This window comes from Mycteria americana, chromosome 11 (assembly GCF_035582795.1).
Source record: "Mycteria americana isolate JAX WOST 10 ecotype Jacksonville Zoo and Gardens chromosome 11, USCA_MyAme_1.0, whole genome shotgun sequence".
NCBI lineage: Eukaryota > Metazoa > Chordata > Aves > Ciconiiformes > Ciconiidae > Mycteria > Mycteria americana.
Genome location: NC_134375.1, coordinates 21,460,293 through 21,485,735, shown reverse-complemented (window position 1 = coordinate 21,485,735; position 25,443 = coordinate 21,460,293). Strand labels below are relative to the sequence as shown.

The 25,443-nt window shown below is 46.5% G+C and overlaps 2 protein-coding genes across 7 annotated transcripts in view; one reads left to right on the top strand and one right to left on the bottom strand.

Annotated features, from left to right (window-relative positions):
* SLC6A6 (solute carrier family 6 member 6) overlaps positions 1-25,443 on the top strand; it is a 119,766-nt gene that overhangs the window by 41,427 nt on the left and 52,896 nt on the right. For 2 of the 6 annotated variants that reach the window (XM_075514113.1, XM_075514111.1), the window contains exons 1-2: positions 19,107-19,245; positions 23,847-23,882. The gene's annotated coding sequence lies outside the window, so the exon portion shown is untranslated. Of the gene's footprint in view, positions 1-19,089; positions 19,246-23,846; positions 23,883-25,443 lie in introns of those variants that run through there. The other 4 variants (XM_075514114.1, XM_075514112.1, XM_075514117.1 and 1 more) reach the window with 3 other exon arrangements.
* LOC142415405 (uncharacterized) lies at positions 14,731-19,565 on the bottom strand. Its single transcript, XM_075513667.1, has 4 exons — positions 19,147-19,565; positions 18,253-18,676; positions 16,041-16,243; positions 14,731-14,985 (listed from the first exon to the last, which is right to left on the bottom strand). Exons 1-3 carry the CDS (start codon positions 19,563-19,565, stop codon positions 16,079-16,081), a joined length of 1,008 nt encoding a protein of 335 aa, XP_075369782.1. The 3' UTR covers positions 14,731-14,985; positions 16,041-16,078.

Genomic DNA, 25,443 nt, shown 5'->3' with positions numbered 1-25,443 from the left:
GTTAACTGTGGCCCAGATTAAGCAAAAACTGTAAAAACGTACCTAACCGAGCATGAATTCAGCAAAGCTTTCAGGCTTATGCTTATCTTCAGTGTATGCTTAACTTCAGCAAGTATAGAAACTCTTTGTTAAATAAGACTTTTAGACCTGCAGAGACCTGATAAAAAATCATTCAGAGTTTCACCTGTTTTATTCTGTTTGCCGAGTGCTACACACAGCTGATACTCGATGTGTAGACTGCAAGTATTCAGTAGTCAAAATTCAAAGTGTGTCAGTAAGGTGACCTGTTATCTCAGTGTTCCCAAAGCAGAGGAGTTACAACACATTTCTGATTAACATAATTGGTTTTAGGAATCCTGGTTCCCTGGAAATATTGTCTCTCCAAAACAGACGCATTCTGCAAACTCTCCAAACTTCAGCTTGTTAAACTGTTCATGGAGACTAAAAAGCATGAGTCAAGACAGAGTGAATTTGTTTAAAAAATCTGGACAAAACTTTGCACAACAGGGAAATAAACTCCAGTAAACCGAAGGAAAAGATATTACATCCATTACTCGGTTCGCATTTTTTACTCGAGTATAATAGGACTATAAACATTTTCTGTCAACAGCTTACAAAGAAACTTGTTCTGAAAGTGATGCATGGTGAGAACTTGCATCTAAATTGGGGACATCTAAATTAGACTCTGAATACAGAACATTCCCAAAGGTGGCTTTTGGTTAGAGCTAGTCAAGTAACGCAGAAAAGAGTTCACAAATATTGAAAGAAAAAACACCCCCAAACCTCAGGGGAGTCCTCCCTCCTTATGTTCGTTGTGCAGGAGTATTTGGGGGACAGCATGTTTATTTGGGTTTGCACTTTGCGGGCAAGCGGCCCCCAGTTCTTGCAGAAAAAATGCTATTTGGTATTCTCCTCTTAGATTGCAAAACGTGGCCAAGTGTTTTGCTGAACAAGGAAGGACTTATAAATGCACTGGGTGAGGCCTACAACATTGCAGTTCTTGGCTTCAGTAGGTGGCAGAGATTCTTTAAATTCTCTTGCTCATTTACATTAAGCAAACAAACAGAATTCCCAAACCGCGAAGCCCACAAATTATGTATGTAGCTAGTCTATGTAATCACAAGTTCCCTCTATGGTTACTTTTATCTTCCCTCTCTCTCAAGCTTTCCTCTGCCTATATTGCTGCTGGTCTTTATTAAGCCCCACATTCTACAAACATTTATGCGCATGATTTACTTTATGCTTTTAAGCAGTTGCAGAGAGTTCAATAGGTGTTAAATAGATAATGAACTAGAACACAATAGAACTGCATATCTGCACAGATCAGACTGCACCGAGTGAAGTTACAGCTGTACAGAAAGTTCAGCCCATGGGTAAGAGTTTGCAGGGCCTTAGCTTGTATGATCTACCAGAACTGGCATTTGTGTTTGTCCAGCACCCGGCACAAAGGAACGCCGAATCCGACCAGGATCCCTAGATCCCAACGTGCTGTAAGTAACGAACTGCTATAGGGACTGCAATTAGGCACCAAACAGCAAGTACTCAAAGTTCACGAAGACTCTAGCACAGGGTATTGCCAATCCATCTGCTGACGTTTGCATCTGTAGATTGTTCATTCAAACGCTGCCTGTTTTGGGAATGCTAAAAGATTCTCACCACCCATCAGCTGCTACCTGACCTCTTTAAAATAAACTTGTCTTAATGGGCACGTGCCTGGATCACCAAAGAGACTATCAAATTTGGCACTGTGCTGCAGTGGGAAAGCCAGGTCTGGGTGGTAGCGATTGCTCTCCATTCTTACTCTCAGATATCCTATCATTAGGTCAAGGTTGCGGCACAGTGACGTGGGGCAGCGACCCCCCTGCCTGCACGCTGCCTGTCCAGCAGTTAAATCATCGTTATTCCAGACATTTGTCGCACACCGTTAGACAGGGCTACTCTTAATATCAGCTAAAGAAAAGGTGAATGACTGTAAGCACTTTGTCGAGGCTTTAGCGGATATTCGGCAGCGACAGCAGCGTGGCAGGCTGCGAGGCCCAGCCAGCAGCTGGCAAGGCATGTTTTATGGAGCTTTGTGAAGGCAGACTATGCAAATGTATTCAAAGGATGTTCTAGAGGCAAATTGGTTGGAGCTAAATTTGCCCAGATGCTCTTGAGTCTGCTTATTAGAGCCCTTAGCTTGAAAATTAGCTGGAACTGATGAGTCGAATCAGAGCTGACTTTAGGATGTTTGCATATCAAGAAAACCACAACCGGATTAAATGTGTGCATGTCTATGTAGCATGGAAATTCAGCTCTGATGTCTCCTCTCCTCCCGCTGCTCCCAAGATGAGGGCTTCACAATGCTTCATCTGTGGAGAGCTCCTGTAGAGAACTCAGCAACTATTTTGCCTTGAGTTTTTAAGTTAAGAAAAAATGAAAAGATAGTTTTCTCTTCCATCACAGTTTTTGATTTTTGCCCCTGCCTTTCATTTTGCCTGCAGAGGCACTCCCTGGCAGTGAACTCACGCCTTCCCTCTCCTGTTATATGTTCCATTACCAAAGGTGAATAATCAAGACAAATATGAAGAATGAGAGAAGTATGTACTCGCTTACTCAGATAATGAATGTGAAGGATGAAATCACCTCAATCCTGAATTAAAAAACAACTACTTGAGGATCCTGTTATGGTGGCAAAAGATACTGGAAGGAGGTGGGATGTGTTGTGTCAATGGCAGTGGTACTTCTGCTTCCTTGGACTTCTTCCCCTTATACGGGCAACTGCTGAAACCTTTCTTTCACCTGAGTATTGACTTTATACTCTAAGAAAGAAAACCGTGTCTTGAGCAGTGGTTGAAGCCAGTTTCTCCAAGACAACTGGTGGAGCGTATCTGCTCGGCCACAGGGCATTTTCACAGATTGACCGTACGTTTTCCCCATTTGTGGCCACCTCTGCAATCATTCGGAGAGCTCCGGGGCAGCGGCTCTGCCATCTCCCTGCCTCAGCCACCCTATGCCAGACATTAACTTGGATCAGCCTTGCCCTTATGGCAGCTACACTGTGTCTGACCCCTGCCTGGGTGTACAAAGGTGGGAAAAGGGTGGGCCGTTTCCTGCGCTTAAACAACTGAGCACTGTTAGCTCAGGGACAATTGAGCCTCTGGTGTTTATACTGTCTTTGTCTGGATAAACTGTATGGATACAGTCCCAACGCAGTCACTAGGAGATTTTCTTGCTGATTTTCATGGTGCCGGCATTTCACCCTTAATGTGTATTTTAGGCATCCCCGTCTTGAATCATTATCTCAAGCCTCTTAAAACTGCATCGCGGTTATGCTTGGATTTATTTTTTAGTACTTGTCTTTTGCTGAGGAAACCAAAATTGGGCACAGTTTTATAACGTATGGTCTTCTTGGTGCCCTATAGAAGGTAAATATCACCTCCCTGTGACACGTTAAGTGATCCTTTTGCATAGTCTACTCAAGTATCCTCAAAGCATTTGACACCGAGGATGTCCTAAGGGATTGGCCTCCCAATGCCACCTTCCAGGATTTGAGCACTCAGCTCAATGTAAAGCTCAAAATATTGCTGAGGCAGAGAGAGATACTCAGTATCTTGCACTTCACAGAACCCAGACGCATTTTGCACACACCAGCAATAATGTAAGGAACTCGGGTCAAATCAGAGAATTTCTCTTCTTTCAGCCTCCAGCTTTTCTAATTGTGTTGCAATGCTTGGTCTCCAGCTGTGAGGAAATACAGAAAGCTTCTTATTCAGTAATCCTAAAGAAGCCAATTCCTCCCTCCCCGGAACGGCACAGCCTGAGTTCCTTCAGAAACATCTTCCTAAATAACACCAGACACTGAAAATACCTTTCCAGCCCCATAGGCTGGGATAGCACTTACAGTGTAGTTGCACTGACATTCAGTCAGCGCGCTTATCGTTTCCTTCTGGATTCTTCCTTGCCTTTTTCTTGATGGTGTGTTAGATCTTCTAACAGGGGAGGAGGTCCTGTAGAGGTGAGACCATCTTGTACTCAAGAGGTATTGAGAGATAGACCTATTTGGATTTTTTGCTTGCCTTTGCATTCAATTTGTACATCATCCTGGGACTGCATGCAATTTTTCAGCATGAAAAACAGCTGGAAAAAATGCTTAGGAAAAACTACAGATTTAAAATAAAAACAAAAATAAGCCCTACCAAACAAACAAACCCTTGTATTTGTCCATAGAGCTTAGTGACTAAAAGATGATGGCATAGAAGGTTCCTAGATTTATCCATCCTCAAACATCCTTTTCTTCCTCAATGGCAATTATACTCCTGAGAAAAAGTCAGAGCTGGTCAGATCTAGCCCTGGCATCTTCCAGTGGATTATTCCTAAAATAAAGAGGCTTTTCCAAGCCCGGTGGTTTCAGATGTTATGATCAATGTTTATTCATTTGTCCTCTCTTTCCATGGAACTGGCAATGGCTGCTATTTCTGTATCCAATACCGCTGTTATGTCTGTTGCTCTAATCTAGCTACTTATATGGTCTCCACCATCGTAATGTTTGAGCACATCCCACAAATAAAAAAAAAAAAAGAGAAAGAAAACCCCTACAACAATAACAAACTCTCTCTTTCTCCCTTCCCAGCCTGATCTTAATAAGAGTCTTGAGGTTTTGTGCTTGTGTGTGTGAGGAACTTAGTGAGGAGAAGGTGAATTGAAGAAATGGGTCCTATCTTCAGCTGTGGAAGCGGAGTGGGAAAGGCTGGCATGGGAGAGGCCACGCCGGTGACCTGGGCTGCTGCAGGAGTCTGCCAGGACTAGATGTGCTTCCCCTAGTTTTTTTGCTCCTTGGCCCCTGGCTCAGTAGTGTTTTCCACGATTCCTGGAATCGGGAGAGTCATAAAAGTTATGGGGGGCAGAGGGTAGATGTGGGTTTTTCTTTTGACAAGGAAAACTATTATTTCTGCCTGGAGACGAGTTGCCCTGATCGGCTGTCACTGGAGGTGTTGCTTCTATTTATTCTGACCACATTTGGATCAAGATCAGCGTTTCTCTGTGTCTCTTCTCTGTCTTTGCCTTGGGATTGTTGTATACTGTTCCTGTGGACACTGAAGTCACCCAAGACAAAATTTACCTTGCAAATTCAGTTTCTGTTTTAGATAGCTTTCTCTCTAGAAGGCGGTGACTAGTTTTTAATGCCTTGTTGGGAGCCTGGTCTTATCTGCTCACCTATTACCCAGTTTCGGTGCTCTGGACCCGCAGTCCAGGGGAAGGAAAGGCTGATGAGCCTTCGGGTCCATCAGCGTTGGGCCTTATCTGTGGGGAAGAAAGCGAATCCTGCGTGCATGAGATGGGCTGGGTCTTGGGGAAGATTTGAGGGTGTTAAATCCTACCTGAATAAGAACAAGCTGAAGCTCTTGCCATGTGCTCTGAATCCAAGAGCAGCAAATGGAAGAATTACCAATGTATAAAAATATAAGTAAACACATGCCAATATTCATTGGAGGAACATGTCCTTCTCACCGTGTGACTGTACCTCTGCTGTAAGGGACATGAGCCCTTGATTTCTCCTCTGTAACCAGCAGACAGAAACCTCATTTCCAGCTGAGGGATTAAACTGCACGTGAGGAAATGATTGAATGCATTCTTGACACACCTTTTTTTAGACCTGGATCAATGAAAAGAAGTATCATTATGTCTCATATTTGGGCTGGAAACTAAGCAATTTGCGTACTTGCAGGAATGAGATACAGTCGTCTCAGAAGTTTTTGTTGGCAATAGGACAGGCAGCTGTCAACACTTCCGTCTAGAAGTAGATGCAGCTCATTAGGACAGTTGGATATCATCAGATTAGCTGGGCTTGGAGATAGGGTGAGACAGGAAAACATATGACAAGAACTGGCATCGCAAACCCTCCCCCTTCAGAAATACTACCTCAAAACCAAGGAATGTTGTGGTCGAGCGTAGCCAATATCAATAGAATATATCCTAATTTAAGGGCAGACTTGCCAAGTATTTCAGCATGGGTTTCAGTGCCCCTGGTACACATAAAAGTTATGGCATCAGTTCTGGATTAGTTACTGGGACTCCGGTAATGATGTTCCTGGCATAGCACTCGTTGCAAACACGTACTTTGGAGGAGTTCCCATACATTTTTTTATTGTCCACTAGGGCTGTGGTGGCAAGCTGTGTGAAATCTATCCAGAAAACTGGAAAAAATCAAAACTAAAGGGGAAAAAAACAACCAAACCCGATCAAAGATGGCAAAGCCTTTCTTGTGTAGGCCTAAAACTAGGTCTGAAAAATGGGTTGACTATGTAAAAGTCATGGAGGATGGAGTTTTAGACTTCCTTCAATGCTCTTAGATGACTGCCTGAGATATTCTGTTCAGTTTTGGTACCAGAAAGATGCTTGCAGACTGGAAACAATTCAAAGATGAATGGCAACAAAAGCAACAGCAAGAAATACCTGAGTGGCAGCAGGGACTAGTTTTGAAGAAAGCTTAAATAGACTTATCTCGGTGACAGACAAAGGTAGCCAAGGTCCTCGACAATACTCCGTGTTTATTTGAAAAATGTAAACAGCAGCAGGCAGATGAAGTGTTTGTCAGCATGCATTGCCATGATTTGCTTTTGTGTTCAAAACCTCTTTGCTCTAAGGACACTTCTCTTTTCAGAGCTCGAGCCTTAGCTTTGCAACCCAAGCAGCAGGGATACCTTGTGTTTCTGTAGGACCTTTCATCAGATGATCCCCAAATGCTTTACAAGGGTGAATTAAAGGAGCTTCACGTTAAAAACCTGAAAAAAAAAAAAAAAGGATTAATTTCTTTCTCCCAAAATGCAGTCAGCTCTGGAGTAAAGTAAAAGAGGACCTGGAGTCTCCAGTGGGTGAGATCCTTCTACCTTTGCATTACCACAGTCTCCGGTGGGTGAGATCCTTCTACCTTTGCATTACCACAGTCTCCGGTGGGTGAGATCCTTCTACCTTTGCATTACCACAGTCTCCAGTGGGTGAGATCCTTCTACCTTTGCATTACCACAGAGTCACACGGGATTTGTTATCCACTCTTAGTTCATATCTGGGGACACTGTGAGCAAAGGAAAGAACGGTTCCCCAGTCATCGAGCGTGCGCTGCAACAAGCAGCAGCAGGACTAGAAATTTTATCAAATTAAAACGTAGGGGAGCAATAAAAGAGACAGAATTGCAATTTCCTTGAAGGGCATTAGGCTTCATCATCGTAACTGCTGCTTCCATTCTTCATGAGGATGTACAGACAAGAGTTTGGTGTTCGTTCTGTGCTGAGCAGCACCTCTGCTTGCTCAGTACTGATTTAAGGTTGCTAGAGCAACGCCAAAACCACTTCCTACAGCGCGTAGATGTGCTCTGCAGGCCTCCCAGGCCTACAAGGTTAGCAGAAGTTACGAAACTTCATGGAGGAAATACAATGCACAGCGCTAAGAGGTGTGGAAACCTTAAATGGGGATGTAACTTCAACCACTTCTTAGTCAATGCTAAGGGAAAATAAGACTGTGATGGTCTTCTATTTAAAAACCTCTTTATTTTTGAGGCAACTTGTATTCTGTTAATAATCAAGAGGAGACTTCTTTATAAAGAAAAGAAACAATTCTGTTTAAATTTGAACAACTCCCTTAAAATACTCTTTATGTGCTCACTGAGCCTGTGTGGCATTGTTTGAAGACTTATACTTGTATTCACCATTCATTTAGCTTTCATTACTGACAAAATCTCAAATGCCAGAGGATGTGCAAAACCTGCTGGGTGATTTGCAAAATCTTCCGGTGTTGGAAATTTTTCTAATGATGAAATATTTTATTAATTGCTTCTATTTTATCTGATTACTGGCTATTGCCACATGAGTCCTGAGGGCTTTGCAACAAGGAAGATCTGCACTCCTTAAATTATAATTTCTGGGATTACGCTAAAATACTGTGTAAAAACTAGTATTCATTGTTATTCAGGCAATTCTGTTTTAAACATCTCTTCCATGCGAGTGTAGCCGAGAAAAAACAAGGAATTCACATCTAGGCTGTTTACTAACAAAATCCCCAAGTATTTCTGTAGAATTTGACTTACTACTCAATTGTATTGGTGTGATCCTGGGAAGGAAAGTTCCAGATCTGCTTAACCCGGAGTTTCTTTTCCAGTACACTTCCTACTGAATTCTGTGAATTGGGGATTGCTTGAGTAGCGTTCCTGCTAAAAGTGTTCCCGGTGCTTTTGATGTTGAGCTTTTGCTCGTTGGCTGTCGCGTGCCCTTGGCTGTAACAACAATACAGCAACTTCTGCTGCTTTCCCCTCATATTCTCAGAACAATTCAGACTTTGGTATATGCCAAGAGAATCATAAAACCATGGACCGTAAGTTTGGGCCCATGTTTCTGCAAGCACTGGTGATGAAATTACTCCTGGAATATCGCAGCTAGTTAAAATATCACCTTGCTAGAAAGTATCAGCAGACTGAAAGGAAGAGAAAACATCAGAGAGCTTGAGAGACTCACCCGTAACGAAAGATTAGAAGAACAGCTTTTGAACCAAAAGACAAGCGATGATTTTGACACGAGCCCAAACATGAAGGTCAGTGGGGATGTTCATACAGAAACATGGGGAAGATGTCATTTACTTTAGAGCTGCGTCAAGGGATGTAGTTACTACACATTTATCCCCTGACCTAGATACAGCATGGCCGAAAAGATGTATTGTGTGGCTGGGATACAACCAGGGCAGGGTCCCACACGAGCCAGTGACTTAAACTAGCTGCTGGCACCAAGGTGCCCTCGCCACAGCGCTCCCTTGTGCGGCACATCTCAGGGGGCCAGGGCTCTTGTAACCATGTCCCCTGGCCCAACAACAGTTGCAGGAAGGTGTTGGACTAACGGTATGACATCGATGCAGAGAAAATGCCCTTTGACTACTGGAAAACTAATCCCAGCAGTGTGACCTGTTAGGCTGGGAGGCAGGTACCCACAACAGACCCACTGCTAGCAGCCGGGGTACGTTTAAAACTAGGTTGTGCAAAATATTAGAGACTACGCAGCATGCAGCGGCCCAGCACGGGCAGGGAGACGGCTGACCTGTGGGATGCCGGAGGTCTGCGGAGATCCCCATGGGTCTTAGGCTTCTCTTCCATCTCTGATTTCTGCCCTGCCAACGTTTTGAGTGCATTACTGTCCTGTCCTGTGATTTGTTTTATAACCCAGAGGGGACAGCTGAATTCCTTCTACAGCAACAATATTTTTTGTGATGCCAATGCCATGACCTTTATTCATGAAAAACAAAGTACAAATGGGGAAAGCAGGGTGGAGCTCTGTCAGAAATGTGATGTAAACAGCTACGAAGACGTGGCTGTGCTCCTCCAAAGCCATTTCCCACCAGGTAAGAATCAGAGCAACAGGCATTGCAAACACCCAGAGATCCTATCTGATATTTCGTTAAGCTAATTGCCTATACCTAAAAGCAAGGGCTAATAAAAATTGCCAAATTGAACTTTCGGTCAGATTAGACAACAACATCAACAACAACAATAGCTTCCAAAGGATTTATGGAAACAAATTCCCATTCCAGGTATCTGCTGACATTTTAAAAAAGCCAGCCCCTTTTCTAGCATTCATGAAGGTAACATGAACAATTAAGCAGGAGAAGAGCTCCCGTTTTGTTGTGGAAACAGTCTCCGCAGTACCCTTGAAAATTCATCCTGAGGCGAGTTTGAAATAATTCATGCTTTTGCTCTTATAAAAATATCTTCATGTTTGGAGCAAACAGCCGTGATGCTGGTGGAGAACAGCAGAAATATGACCTGGATTCAAACCTGTATCTTACTGGGAGAGCTGGGAGCTTAGTCTCCCGGTAGGGAAGTGAAATTCAGGCAGCAACATTTGCAAAGCTGCCAAGAGCTCCGGGGTGGCATAAATTCAGCTTGAGGGGAAAACCTGAGTTTAAGCCAGGTGGAATGGGCATGTGGCAGCGTCCGCTGCTCCGGCTGGCGATGGTGTCTGTGCCCTGAGCTCTGGCAGGCCAGGGGATGTGCCTCCACCAACGCCGTACCCCTCTCCGCATGGCTTCCCAGGACCTCGGGGGGGATTTGGATGGAAAAGCTCCCAGGGGTCCACCACACCCTCCACTGTCTGCCTCTGCTCAGTGATTTATTCAGCTCTGTCATCAGGCAATCCCGGGGCCTCGCTGCTCGGGATGACGCCCACTCGCTGCTACAACCCAGCCCGGCCATGCAGCTCCTCCACCAGCTCCCCCAGCCACGCCGCGGATGTCCCCCCGCCGGCACAGGCCAAGGGTGGCTTTGTGAGCACTGAAGGCATCCCGAACCCGCTTTGGCTGCTCCACAGGTCGCTGGGATGTGCTTCCCAAGGAAACGCGGGAGCCTGGGGACAAGTTTTCACACTTCTCTCCATGAACTTAATGAGCCTGACAGGCAAACATGAAGGAGTAAAAATAAGAAAACTTCAGGTCTTTGGCTGACACAGACAGTAAGAGAAAATTGTGCGGTGCTACAGGCATCCTGTGATGCACAAAATATTAACTCTTTGTGGCCCATTTAACGGTCAGCAAGTGATAAGAAGGAGCATGGATACAAATCAGAGCTGACTAGCATCGGCCAAAGAGATTTAGAGGTGCAAGGCTGGATTTCTGGTGCTTCGTGCTGAGCTCATTTCCCCCCCTCCCTTCTCCACATCTTCCCACGTAGAGACAACAAAGCGGGATTGCTCCGGCTGGGAGAGACAGGTAGTAGCCGCTCTCTGCAAGGATGCAACGCCAGGTCGGTATCGCCTGCTGGGAAGGATAAGTCCAGCTGGCCGTACGCTGGACCCATCCAGCGCTTCGCCTTCTTGATTCACGGGACCAGTAGTGGGTACCTGGCAGGGAAAACATGCCCGTTATGGGGGCAGTCCTAGCTGAACGCGTAGTTGCCAGACTGGAAGGATCCCGGTGTGATCTCCTGTGTCGGTGGATCTCAGGGAGGCAAAGACCCCCGTCATTACCGGTTTGTGTTGTGTTTGACATGATAGCTGTGGGGCAAAGGGGCTCCTGTGCACCCCACAAACCTGAGCCCGAGGTAACTGAAAGAGTCCTGGGTAGCTTGGAGACCTTACAAGCTCATGTGGTGTATTGCTTTACGTTAATGCAGCTTTATGATTACATGCTGCTTTGCTTAGATGGGCATTTTAAATAAACCGTTAGCAAATTTTCTTAACCGCATGTGAAGGGAAGATCAGATGTCATTTTTTTAAGGAACAGTAAATAACTCACAATTTTCAGAAAGAGAAGTATTTCTAAAACCAATAAGGAGCCAAACACAAAGTGGTGGCTGCTCCCGAATCCCAGGTTGTGTCCATCGGTCCTGTCAACTCTCCTTATTTCTGGCTGGGCTTGTACAGAGGAGAGACTCGATGGCGATACGCTGGGCCTTCAAGATGAAGGCTGGCAATGCAATGTGCACGTATGTGCATTGGCCAGGCCGGGTGAGGCTGCCAGTGCATGGGGGTTTTTTGTCATTTTTTTCTCCTTAGCATTTGTGTTTGCTTGCTCCGGAGCTGGGTGGCTCCCGGGGGTGTGCCACCTCGCAGCTCTGTCCCTCACCGCCAGCCCCTTCTCCCGCAGGCCCCACGCTGAAGGCTCGAAAAAGGTCAGAGAAGAAATCCCCCTCACTCCAGCCTCTCTTCTTCCTAAACGGGTCACTCTTTCAGGAGGTGAGGAGGAAACACCTTGTAAAAATACCATTGTCAAGGCTGCTTCTAAGCAACGCGGCAGATACGCATACCATTAGCATATAGGGACAGGCAAGAAACTCCCTAAAATTGTGCCTTTCCTCCTAACACCACCGAGCGAGTCACCCTGGCCTCCGGCCAGGCCGGGAGCTCGCTGCCCAGGAAGCACCCGGGTAAGCTTTCCAAAATCTGTATCTGCCCAGGTTGGGAGATAAGAGTCAGGTATCCCGAAAGAGAAGTGCAGGGATGCCGCAGTGAATATTGCTGAATTTATTTTAGGCAGCGGAGATTCTGGCTGAAAGATCACTTGAGAGCATGCCAAAGGGCCAGAAAAGGTAACTGCTTAGGGAAGCTCAAGGTCACCCAAGCCTGCAAGCCGCCGGCCTCTCCTCAGTGACATTGCTGCCCTACGGAGCGACGTGCTGCTGCGGAGGCGAAAGCCCAGGCATCCTCCTCGGAGCATGCGGGCAATGCTTGAAGTGCTTGTGCCCGGGCCGTGCCAGGGGATGACGGGCACGGACGTGCCAGGAGCTGTCTGAACCACCGTAAGGGGGTAGGACGGTGGATGCTGCTACGTCGCTCTGCCGGTTAAAAGCAAAGCTCCCAAAGCCGGCTCTGCGTCCCCTGCCACCAGATGCAAGCAATTTGTTTTGCATTTGGACTGGTAGTCCGGAAAACCGAAGCGCTGTGTTTTTGAGTTTATATTACATGTTTGCTTTCCAGTTTTGTTAATTAAAATCATGTAACTGGATGAGCAGTTACTGGATAGCTTGCAGGGTTTATTCGAAATTTTCTGTTTTTTCTGGATGCTCAAGCATTTGATGCTCTTTCTCTCTCTGCTTGCAGTGCATTAATTCACCTAGCTAGAAACTCTATCTGTCTGAACTGGTAAAAGCATGCATTTGGGAATGGTTTTGTTTCTTACAGTATTTTCTCTTAGTGTTTGCCTACACCTGCCAATGTAATTTGTCAGAATAAACTAGGTACTTTAAAATCATTTTTCATACACCCTTCGTAAGTGCTTCACCATCACTTTGAGAGGGAAGGGAGCAGAGGGACCCATAAGCAAATAAAAAGAAATATGAGCACGTATGAATTCACTGGAGTGATCACTCTTCTTCCTCTTCAGTGAGTTTAATCCATCGGCTTGTCTGGATCAGTCACGTAAGTCGAGAGGCCTCGACTGCATCAGTGAGCTCACCACCATAAATTTCTGGACTGTTTTCCACTGTGATGCCCGCTGTCACCTGGGACGTGGTCAGGCCAAGCCTGCCCAGCTCAGTGACCAGCTCCACATGGAAATGGAAGTGGTTCTGCACGGCAGCCTCAGACCCTGCTGACCTTCTATCGCTTTCAGAGTGGGTCTGCCACAACTTCTTCCCCATCTCCTAGCCTACATCCTCCTATGGCTTCCCACCTTTCGTACCGCCTTTGCAGCACCCGTGTAACCATTTCGGCTCTGCCGGAGCTGTTCCGCTCGTGAGGCCAAGGAAATCTCTCTGCAGGCCATGCAGCAGCAGAATATTGAGCTCCAGCATAGTGGGTATGTCATTAGCAGGGAAAGAGGCATCTTCAAAACGTGCATCGTCTCCAAGCACACCTTGTGCTACTGGAGTAGCGCTAACAGGACTTACTCCACTGAGGGAACATCCCTTAAACCGCCCAGACTTGAAGCTTTACTGTCAGGACGTAAAGTGTGAACATGTGCAAGGACATGCCAACATAAGCAGGATTTGCGTTGGGCTGCAAAGCTCCAAGTAGCTCAGCGAAGCACATCCATGCTTCTTTCGTGCAAGAGTATCACCTTAACTCACCTTAACTTGCCTTTCTACGCAAATCTCAAACTGTTCTGCATTGTGTCAAAGAATGACTCCAGAATTAGATCCAACAAGAGGACCTTTTTTGTTTTTGCAGCAAGTACATTCAGAGACTTAGCCTTTTCAGGGCTTGTATCTTGGTTATTAATAGTATCGCTTGCCTTCTTTTGGAAAATTGAATTCATGTGATAAAGAGGAACTTTATGTATCAAATCCTGATGCAGAAGTTCTGGTATGAGTGCTTTTGTAAAATACAGAAGTGGAAAATGCAGATTATATGGTAGAAAATTATTTTCTTTTGTGTTTTGTTGCAAATTTTATATGATTGAGCCAGCAAAGAACGATGCCAACATTAACAAAAATCCATTACCTGTTGATCTTGTGCCATTTTTGGCAAATTTAGGCAGGCATTGCAAGATTTGATAAGAACTGTTACGTAATAGTTAGTTCAGGCAAAAAATGATTAAAAGAGATCAGTTACCTTACATCTAGTACGCGGTAAGCAGATTAGAAAGAAAAAAACTGGGAAGTGCAATAACTGGATTTACTAATGCCACATAAAATAAAAAGATGAGCACAAATTTGGATTTTTGCACAGGGCAAGTGCTGCAGAATTTTCGTCGAGGAACAATCCTCTATTGGCAAAGCGTAGTCGAACAGAACAAACCAACCTTTTTTGTCTTTAATTGTTGTGATTCTGTTTAAAAGTTACAAGACGTCAATTTTAGCATGTGGAATGCAATTGTGAGAGAAAACGGGCTTCCTGAATTTTCGGTGATTGACTAAAATCCACACACATACTGGTTATTTTAATTTAAGGAAAAAGGATTTTGTTTCTTTATCCTGTTACATAACACTGGTTCTATTCTCCCTTGAACACACAAGTATGTTTATCATTAATCTTAAAGGGAAACAGTCGTCCTTCAAAATCCTTTCTGAATTTTTATCTTTTTTCTTTTTAAAGTTTGATCCCAAATGACTGGCTATGAATTGAAGACGAAAGCACGCTGTTTATTTTTTTTAATTAGATTACTTTAACCTCATTTATGCATAGTTCTTTTACCGTTTTTCCCAACAGCAACAGTGAAGAAAAAAACATTGGTTTAGAAGTGACTTCAAAAATGCAAAACATACGGTTCATACAGCATCCAGCAGGAGACAGAGTACCTGTTATTGCTTTTTAGCTCATTTTTATGAAACTGGCTGGCTTTCAGTTTGGAGACATTCTTTAATAATACCTATATTTTTCATTCTATAGTGCATTCCTTTCAGGGACTTTAAATTGCTCAGGAGCTCTTGAAAATCCCAGTGAAAACCTTTGGATTTATGAGAGTTTTTTATTTCCAGGTAGCTGGCTGTCAATTAACTGGAGACACTTCACTTTTTCCAAAAGCCAGCGTGACCACTTTGGTTCCAGGCTGTTTGGTTCCTCTGGGTTTGCCCCTCACTTTAGGAATCAGCCCCTGTAAAGCAACAGGCATTTCTAAACTCGACTGCTGTTCCGAAAGGACCCGCTCCAGCCTTTCAGACTTGCTAAGTGCCGCAAGTTAATATGTAATTAGCTTGATGAAAGGAAAGGACCAGCGGAGGCAATCCCATAATGGCTAGGCAGTCCCAAATATACGCCAAATAGGCCACCCGTAGCATTAAAATCAGAGAATTTCATGCCAATGGGGCTACTTTTAAAGAAGACCTGTGGTTTTTAGTTGCCTTCGTGTTTGACTTGTAAACTGGGTGCGGGGCTTCATCACCGGCAGGTTCATATGATGGGGAGAGTACCAAAAACACAGGTCATGTTTTGATTTCTGTTTAATATCTTATTTATATATGATTTAAATGGATAAGCTAAGAAAAATTAACTGTCCAGTCCATAATTTCATCTAAAATAAACACAGACTAAAACTACAGCAACTTAGTGGATTGCATGGATTAGTGAGATCTCCTGGTATGTAATAGCAATAGCAACAATTCTATTCCCCGATTTAGTAATGCTTAAAATCTGCAATCCAGAGTCAATGCATGATGTGCAAATCCCTTACAAAATCTGCCTCCCTTTTTCAAGCTCAGGATCCTTTGCTATACAGGGGAACCCCGAAGGTTGCCCCCATATAGCTTTGGATAGGAAATGTGTGTTTGGAGAATTGTTAATGCGATGGACTTATTCAGACCATCTTCTTGCCATTCTTGCTTATACGCTTCTTTACAGACAGTGCTGTCCACTTGTCCCCTAGATTTCTGCTGGACTTTGGGCCTGGATAAATTTTGCCTTTTTTATTTTAACGTTTATACGTAAAATCTTCCCAATCCCTGCAAAACCTCCTCCTTGTTCTTGTCCTGCCTTGGTCCTGAGTCCATGAAACATCACGTTCCCTTTAGCAGCCACAAATTGAAAGGAAACAAGTTTTTCTCCTGAAAAAGGGAGAAATATTAAATCCATTGCGATTTCAAAATGAATGAGAATTTGCAGATGAGCGTATTTTAGATCCTGGTGTGCTATCCCTCCCTCCATCCACCTCACCTGACAGAAATCCGATCTAACTCTGCCGTACACTTGTGTTAATACGCATCCATCTGCGAAATTAGGCACTCGCATCCCTGCCCCTCGAGACCTCGTTTACAGGGTGCGAGTACAGCGAATCTCTTCTGACTTTCCTTCCTTCCCGGTAGATTTCCACACGTTGTAGCCAAGCTGGGGATTTGGCCCAGAGTCTTTTTTAAACTCTGTGACCCAGACATGGAGATTAAGGAAGAGTTATGTTATTGGATTAAACAGATACAGGAGGCGCTCACTGTATCAGCACCCGACACCTTAAAACTCCAGAAAGCAGCTCAGCACGTTAATGGCGAAAATAGTCTCTAAGAAAGAGGGAAAATGCGAAGGAAGGTGATTGCTAACCCGTGCCTTGGGCTGGGGTACAAAAACCTGCCGCTCTGCCTCGCCTGCAAAGCACCCGCAGGAACATTATATTCTGCTTTCTATAGCATCTTAATACTGCATACGCTTCAGATCTGGTATGCAAGTCATCTGAACTGCACCTACCTGCAACCAGAGTGATTTTGGCCTGTCTTAGTTAAGCTTGGGTTACTGCCTTCATGGTGGGGTTTTTAAGAGGTTAGGCTTGATGACGCTATGAACGGCACCAGCGCACGTTGAAATCAACAGAACTGCAGGAGTAAAAATACTAATAGATTAAAGCCAGACTTACAGGAAAAGGATAGTAATTTCAGGCACCATTTATATGCTTAATATTATACACATGCTTATGCTTTGTAATTTGGGCTCTAACTTGTGATTTCGGTTACGTAAGAGAGCCGGAGGAGCCAGAGGCATTAGTGCTGCCATGCGCTGCTGCAGCTGAAGGCAGAGTTCCCCCAAATATTCATCAGGCACATTCCCAGAAGTTGTGCTGTCTCATAATGAAACAGCAGACAGCGATGAACATATTTATAACACAAAAGGACTAATTATTATCATTATTATTATTCCACTTAGTTCCAGGTACTGTTTACGTGCCTCTGACTTCAAAACAGGTTTGGCTGTTGGCTTTTTTACCCTAAACATTTTTTTTCTTTTTAAACACAGAGAGCAACCGTGTGCTTTGTGTGGCTGGCTTTTCTTTTAATGAGTGAGGAGCAACAGAACAAGAGAGAGCCAGAGACAGAAAATACAGGCTTTGATTTCTCTAGAGAACTTGAGCAAAATATTCCACTGCTGTCAGTGGTACAGCTGTGCTGGCAGGATCCTTCGCACAGATGAGGCTCCAGCCGCTACTTACATTTCACCGATGCGACTGCTGGTTCCTGATCTGCATCGAGGCACCCGCACTGCAACTAAGCAAGTGGCTGCACCAGTGAGAAATGTTTTGCTTCGTTCCCTAGTGCGGCCAGAGCCGCCTGTGTTTGCGGTCCCTCGTGGAGTCTCACAAAATACTAGCTGCCGTCAGCGAAGGATGCCTACGAATCCGAAGCTGCAGTACACAAGAAACCTGAATCAGAAGACGTAGGTGGCAGCACATCATGTTATGAGTTGAAACCAGGCTGTTTAGTGGAGATATGCCATCGACTAGCTGCATATATCCTATACCTGTATCTATTTTTCAGTCAAAAACCTATTCACTTTGCAAATCAGTTTGGGTACAGGGAAAAATCACAGAGTGCACTGGAGTCAGGGAAAATCGCTTGCGTGACTGTGGCACGCTGTGCTTGGCATACCGTGCTGCCGGCAAGGAGTGGGCAGAAGGGGTGCAGCTCTCTGTGCTTTTGCATGAACCAGCCAAGGAAATCAGCCTTTTCTAGAGACCTCCCTGCAGGCTGCTGTGATGGAATTTGATCCCCTGGCAGCCTATGCATAGGTGATGGGCTCCAAAGGTGTGCCTCCCAGTGACTGCCGTCCCAGTTTGCGGTGTAGGGAGGCAGGGTCTTGTACCTGGGAAAGCCTGGGAGAGCAAGGCTGTGGGGACTGTTCGCTCTTCTTTGGTCCATCTCTGCTGTTCCCAGTGCAAGGGTAGCACCGCGGGACTTCTGCGAAACACAGATGGCCCAAAATCTCCTTTTCCCCTCTACTCTGCCCCCACAATGCAAACGGTATTTTGCAGTACAGAGGCTCTTACTAAGTCTTCAGCAGGGGTTATATGAAAATGCCTAGCGAGTCTGTATGCTGCCCTGTCCTTTCATTAAGAGAACGAGAGGAGATGCAGGTAGGAGAGCAAGGGCATATTTGAGTCAGATACCCGTTCGCCTGCAGGAGAAAAGCACCGGCTTTCAGTGCAATGAAACCCAACGCGGGACAAAACGTTGCCCTGCTCATTTCTCCTGCTGATCGCCCAGGCCGTACTTTGTTCTCCAGCTGCGAGCGCGGCTGACCGGTGCGGGGGACTGCTCTTTTGGGAGGAGACGGGGAAGAGCAGAGAGACCCCGGTCTCCCAGGCACCTGCCAGGCCACGCTCCCCTGTGTTTCCTCCTTCCAGCAGGAGCCGGCTGCCGAGACCAAATGCCCCAAAAGCCTGGCTGAGCGACGCCGGGTCCAGAGTCCGAGCCCTCGCCACCTTCCCGGGGGGAAAAGTGGCCGCGGAGGAGCAAAGCCGGGGCCCGGCCGCAGGGTCGGGCAGCGCCGGTGACAACGCCGTGGGATGCTTTGTCTGCGAGAAGGGCGCGCTTTGTGTAACGATAAAAAAGAGTAATTACAAAAAGGTACCGACATACAAAATAAGGAGAGGAGAGCCGCGGCAGGCAGGCAGCCCTCCGCTCCGCTCCGCTCCGCTCCGCTCCCCGCCCCGGCAGCCGCGGGGCCGGCTCCCGCCGGGCCGGCTCGGGGCGGCCCCGCTCCCCGCGGAGCGCGGCGGGGGAAGGCGGGCTGCCCGGGGCGGCCCCCCCGGCGGCGGCGGCCGCTGCCCCGCACCGGCCCGCCCCTCCCCGCCGCCCCGCGGCCGCCTGCCAGCCCGGGCTCCGCCGCCGTGTCTGCGGCGTGGCCCCTCCTCCCCCACACCCCTTCCTTTAGGCTCCCCCCTCCCCAGCAAAGAAGAGGCCGTGCCGGTGTTTTTCCACTCAGCAGGATGGGTGATGCTCAAAGCTCCCTCATTAGACAACAGACACGAGAGGTCAGGAAGAAAGCGCTTATAAATTACCGTTTCCTCCCGCTCGGCGCTGCTAGTCGCGCCGCACCGCTCCGCCGGACCCGCCGCAGGGGCGCAGCGGCGCGCAGGCACCGCGGCCAGCGGACGCAGGTACCGGCGCCTCCCGGGCGGGCGGGCGGGCGGCGGGGCTGCTGCTGCTGCTGCTGCTGCTGCTGCTGCTGCTGCTGCTGTTGTTGCTGCTGCTGTTGCTGCTGCTGCTGCTGCTGTTGCTGCTGCGGCGGCGGCGCTGGCGCGGATCGCCGCGGATCGCCCCCCGCTGCCGCGGCGAACAAAGGGCGGCCGCTCCGCGCCGCTCCGCGCCCAGCGGAGCCGAACCGAGCCGGGCCGGGCCGGGGGCGGCGGCGGCCTCCTGCCTTTGTCCGCGCCGCCTCGGGGTGCCCCCGGGCGCGCTTTCCCTTCCCCCCCTCCATTTATTTATTTCTCCCTTCTTCTTCTTCTCTCCCCCCCCTCCTCCCCAGCTGTCTCGTTACCCCTGCGGGTTTTTTCCTCCCCCAGCGGTTATTTCCTCCCCCTCCCCCCCCCACCTTGCGTTAACTTTTTTTCGCGATAACAGTTTGCAGCAATTACCCACTTGCTGGCGGCCCTCCAGCACATCTACGGAGCACGCTTCTCTCCCCGGCTATTTTTGCCCTTTTCCCCTCGCCTTCCCACCCCTCCCCGCTGTATTTTCTCTGGCTGCCGTGCGCTACCCTCGAGTGAAGAGGCTGGTACAGGCAATGCTACATCTGATGCTAATGGGCCTACCTGGTGGGTAATACCGCTGGCTGCTTCTTCCTCCCCCTCCCCGCCCCCCCCGCCTCGTTTTCCTTTTATTTTGTTGATCCTCAGCATGCTGAAATCAAAGTTGCGATTGGGGCTTGGAAGAAAAACGCAGGGACCGCACAGGGCAGGTTACCGAGCTCCGCTCGGTGCGAAGGGGCGATAATTCTGGGTTCGTCTCAGGGTAACTTGGATCCAAAATTCACCCGCTGGCTTTAAGATAATGAATGCCCATTTCTGCCTGATATTGTAACAGGCGGCATGTGGGAGGACGTGCAAGGTTTCCATATAAGAACATGGGAGAATTTATTTCACGCAGGCGAAGAAATGTGCGGAGTATGTGTTATTTATGAAACGGAAGGCAAGCTGTGTTTTCCTTAGGCAGCTCCGAGAGTGGCAAAACTTTGTATTTAGAAATTGTAAAAGCTGATTTCTGCTGTTTAATAAGAGCTACGTTTTAAAGGAAAGCACCGATGAAAAAAAGTAGTGGGAGGGGGTTCAGATAAATGCAAAGAAATACAACTCCACACGTATTCCAGCACGGTTTGTGCCAAGGTGCAAAGATGGAGTTTTTTGGTTAGTTCCCATTTTTTTAACCGTATTGGGAAAGGCATTAAGAAAATGTGCCGAGAGGAGCTGGGTACGTTGATAGTGCTATTTTGGTAACTGCATTTTTTTTTTTATTGCTTGCATGTCAAAATGCTTTGAGTTTTGGACCAGGAAAAAAGTGAGGCAGCCCTGATTGGGGAACATGTCATCGGCTGTGTAATTCGGGGCTCGGATGACAGTTGCTACTGGTTTAGGTTTTATGGCTTTGGGTTTGAGGGTAAATCAGCCCATTAAAACCTGCTGCTGTGGAATTTGGAGGGGAGAGGCTTTGGTGAAAACCCTGATGGTTTTTGACAGCCAGGTGTTTACCTCTGGGTCTGCATTTGGGCGAGCTGACTGCTTTTTGGCATTGCCTACCTTTGCTCGAGTATTACGGAAAGATTTCCCCTGAAGGGTGTTGGGGTTTTTTAAAGCAAAATGTGTGAGCAGTCGAGGCAGCCGGCAGCGTGGCGGTGTCCCTCGCCTGGAGTGAGTCGAGGCTGAAGCACGAGTGTGGTGGGAGGATGTCTTTGTTGCCCTGGTTGGACTGACACCGAAAACTTTATTTTTGGCACTTTCAGAGATAGCATCTTCGTGTTTCCTCTTCAACTGTCTCTTCTCTGCTTTGCATCTTGGGTTGGTTTTTTTTTTTCCCCCCCCTCTTCTCTTTATTCGCCTGCGTCTCACCTTCTCTGTTCCTTCCCCTTCCCACCTCGCTCCCGCTTTGGGCTGCTTTGAGGCTGCACCCACTGGAGGGCGACAGACACCTTTCCCTCCGTGGGGTCCCAGCGCTGCCCCGCGGGTGGGGCGGACCCAGACCCCCAGCCCGCGGGCGGGCCCAGAGAGGAAAGGCCGCTTCTTGCTGTAATTTATTAACCCGCATCTTTTACTGTGCGGTGGTAGGGTTATTTGCTGTCATACTTTGCAGTAAGCAGGAGATTGCAGGTGGCACTGTGATGTTTGGAGGTACCGAGAAGGTGGTTGCATGCTTGGGGGTGCTAGGTCAAAAAAACGTGGGTTTTTTGTGTGTTTAGGGATGTTGGTCTAGAATCCTGTAGAAATTTGGAATGCTTCAATTGCTACCAATTTGTATTTTATTTGACTTTGCTGTAACCAGGAGCAAAATTTGGTATACTACTCTTTGTTGGTAGTCACTAATTTGTAGCTTTTGGGTGCATTGCCTGGAGGTTTCTTAAATGCCAGAGGTGAAATATTTGGGCTGTGGCAGGAGGCTTCAGTCTGCGTGAAGTGCTGTATGAAAAGAGGTGCAACATTGTCATGGAAAAATATGAGGACACTTTAGATGGGCATGCTCTTGCTGCACGGTGCTTGGGAAAGCTCCCGTGCCTGAGCACGGTTCTGTTTGTAAAGCCTCGGGGAGGATCTTGTCTTACAGCTAATTGTTGCAAATATTTCTATGAGCTTTCCTTAAATCGATACTCTGCCTAACCAAGACTGAGCTACATCTTGGTGGCTCCTAGCCAAGTCCCGTGGGTTGGGTGTTCCCAAAGAGATTCTCGGGCACAAGCCCTTCAGCAGGCTGTCATGTTTCCCGGGCAGTGGTGCTCCCAGGATTTTCATCGATGCACCTCAAGACTCGGCAGCAACCCCCTGTTGTTTTAATTTTGCCCCTTCTAGGTTTTCCAATGCCCTATGGTTTTGCCCCAACGGGCAATAGGGCAACGTTGCCCCAGTGCCCCCATGGCAATGCTGCCGGTTCCACCAGTAAGGGGATTCTCTACAGTGGGGCCCTACCCAGGCTTTTAATCATGCTGGCAAATGACTCTGAAAAGATGGTGCTGATTTGTTTCTTTTAGATTTAACCATATTACAACACATAAAAATGGATGGGAAAGCCATGGTAGTTAAAGCCTTTTGCAAGTAATGCTTAATTGATTGGTCATACTAATAAATTGTAGATCATTTAAGAAGTGCAACTTTGAATAGATTACCTAGTAGGATTAATGCCTTCGACGATTTCTCATCACTAACTTAATTTACATGGCCAGAATGGATCAGGGTTATGTTTTTTAAAGTAATCCTGAGTCCAGTCCTCTTAAGTGCTCCATACACAGAACTCAGGTTTATTCTAATGCCATTCTGGGGGGGTCTGCTTGCAGGACTGGGTCCGTGGCATTTGGAAGAAAAGCGTGAGGATTAAAACACAGTGATTTAATATTTGTTGAATTCCTTCCATACATGCATATTTACTTGAATCCTCAGCTGTTGTAGTGCCATGGATTTAATTGATTTGTGCTAGCTGAATATCATCCCAAGGCATGTAAACTCTAGGCAATACCCTTTAAATTGCTTACAGAGTAGCTAATATTGGTATAAGATAATGTGGTAGAAATGAAGTGAAACTGCCACTCTTCATTGTCCTTTTTTTTTCCCCTAAAACTGCCATTGGAAGGGCTGCCCTGCTGCCAGTCTGTGACTCTGAAACTGTGGCTGGTGTCCTACAGCATCTTCTCTCTTTATATCAGTCTCTCTCTTTGGTTTTTTTCCAACGTGTCTAGATTTACACCAGCAAAAAGCCACTCAGCGCCGACCCTAAACCACGCTCCAAGGGCATCCACCAAACCCACCAGCTGGGTTGGTGGAAGGGGAGCGTGAATCAAATCCACGTCCTGCCAGTGAGCTTTAGGTGGGAGGCAGCAGGGCGAGTGGCACGGGGCCGCAGGAGGGTGGCTGTTAAGACCCCATGGGCTGTTGGGAAGGCTCGTGCATTTTAGCAGTTACTGGGTTTCCTGTTGTGGTTCTCTGTCGCCCAGAATGGTGACAGCCTCGAAGAACGCCTTCGCTGCCATGGCTGCCTGACCTGGGTTTGAACGCAGTCGGTGCTTGAGCGCTGGCGTGGAAAAGCGATTATACTGTGCCAAAACGCAGCAGGAGTGCCCTGCTTTAGGGGGTTGGTGTAGGTAGGCTGCCCGTAGGTAGGAGAGCAACCCATACGTCCAGCCACAGGGTTATCAGTGAGCTGGAATGTAGTTAAAAAGTTCTTCCTTTTTTGCTTCAGATCACATGACATTTGAATTTTATTTCACTGCTGCAGTGTAATTTCCTTGCTCTTGAGATGGATATAGTCAAATTTTCTGTGATGTTTTACATAAAATGTAACAGGTGAGAAATGATCTCCTGTTTTGGCATTGGTACTACGTTCAGTGTCTTGGTACTATGTTCAGTGTCTTGATGTTCTTCAAAATACAAGTTCATAGTGATGAAATTCAGAAAACACTATGCATGATAACGTTGAAACATGTCTGACTTACCTTGCTAGACCCATTTTTTTCCTTTAAAATATTTTTTTTGCCTTTTCTTTGTCTCTTTTTTTTTTCAAACAGGAAGAGAAAATCCATTCAGGAGAGACTCTTCTACATGTAAGTGTTATTTTTGCTTGTTTATGAAATTACAAAAGGGTTATAGAGCTCATTAAAATGTTCAAATACTGAACATTTACCGTCTGTTCATAGAAACAAAGTATAGAGCATGTAAAAATAGGCTGTAGTTATACAGTAATAATGCTCAGCAACTGTTATCTTAAATCTACCTGTGCAGTTCTTCTGTGCATATCACTGCAGAATTTAGAAACCATTGCAAAGCACTTTGCAGACATTTAAGCAGCATGCCCGTAAAGTTGGTGTGTAAATCCTGGAGGGATAATATTGAAGTGGTTTCCCCAAAGCAGAGGAGACCCGTAAGTGAGAGCTCGTTTTGGCACCCCAGAGTCCCTGAACCCCAAACCCTGTGACAAGACTCAGCTTCTCTGCCTTGGATCCTACAAAATCCAAGTTCTGCCTATAGAGCCATTTGTTTGTGTGCATGTGTGCTAGTGTGTGCATGTATACGTGGGGGTAAGAGAGAGTGTGTACATGTGTATTTGGCCTCAAATAGCATATAGGTATTTCAGGCCTTTTCTACAACCTGTGGTGATACCCATTAAAATAAGTGTAAATGCCACCAGGCATTGGTGAATACTGTTGCAAATGTTTTGTGAAAGCATTTGGCTCCAGACTGACTGCGCGGTCTGGGTGAGCCCGGTACAGTATTCTTCACGGGACCAAGAAAGATGCATGTCATAAAAATACAACAGTTTTTTCCACACCATCTAGTGACCTGGTTTGCTTGCAGATCTCAGATTTGAAAACTCTTGAGTAGTGTAGGAAGCTCTGCTCTGGTATTTCTTCCTCGTAAATAACTCTGATTAAATGTTTTAAGGGGCTGCATAGATGAAGACTCTCATTGCCTTAATGCGAAATTAGCTTAGCAGGGAAAATGACTGCATTGTTCGCAATGCAGGGCCCGCTTTGCATAACTTCCAAGCATGTACTGCGTCCAGTGGCATGGCAAGCCCACGAGCGCTCACCTCAGGCTGATTGATTTCCCATAAGTCAGCTTTTTTTTTTTTTTTTTTTTTGAAAAATAACATATATCTCGGAATTGCAGCACTCCATTATGCTTGCGTAGCAACTGCTGGTTAATATGTAGCGAAACGCCGTGTGGTAACAAATGTTTTTTTGCTATTGTTGAGCTGGAATGTTAGTTCAGCTTCTAGATAAAAGTGGCTTGCGCAAGGTGCCCCGGTAGACCGTGATTTCTGTGGCTTGTACGGTAGTTCTGTAGGCAACCGTGTTCTGCTCTTCCTCTCCCCTGTGCTTCCCTTCATCCTCCACGGGAGCGAGGGGTGGGCATAGGTACAGGCAGGGAACTGGCAGCCCTTTGCATCCTGCAAAGCACCGGTGTGGGGTTTATATTAAGCCCGTTGCTAGTCAAGCATCTGTTGAAAACACTCTGTTCTGGTTGTGTTTCTAGCAGAAACGTTGTAAGACGCTTTATTTAATAGCTTTAAACCACAAGGGTTTTTTGGATGGTTTTATGGATTTCATAAGACGATCTTTAAAAAACAAAAAAAAAGCCAGTAGTTAGTGAAAGACACCCCAC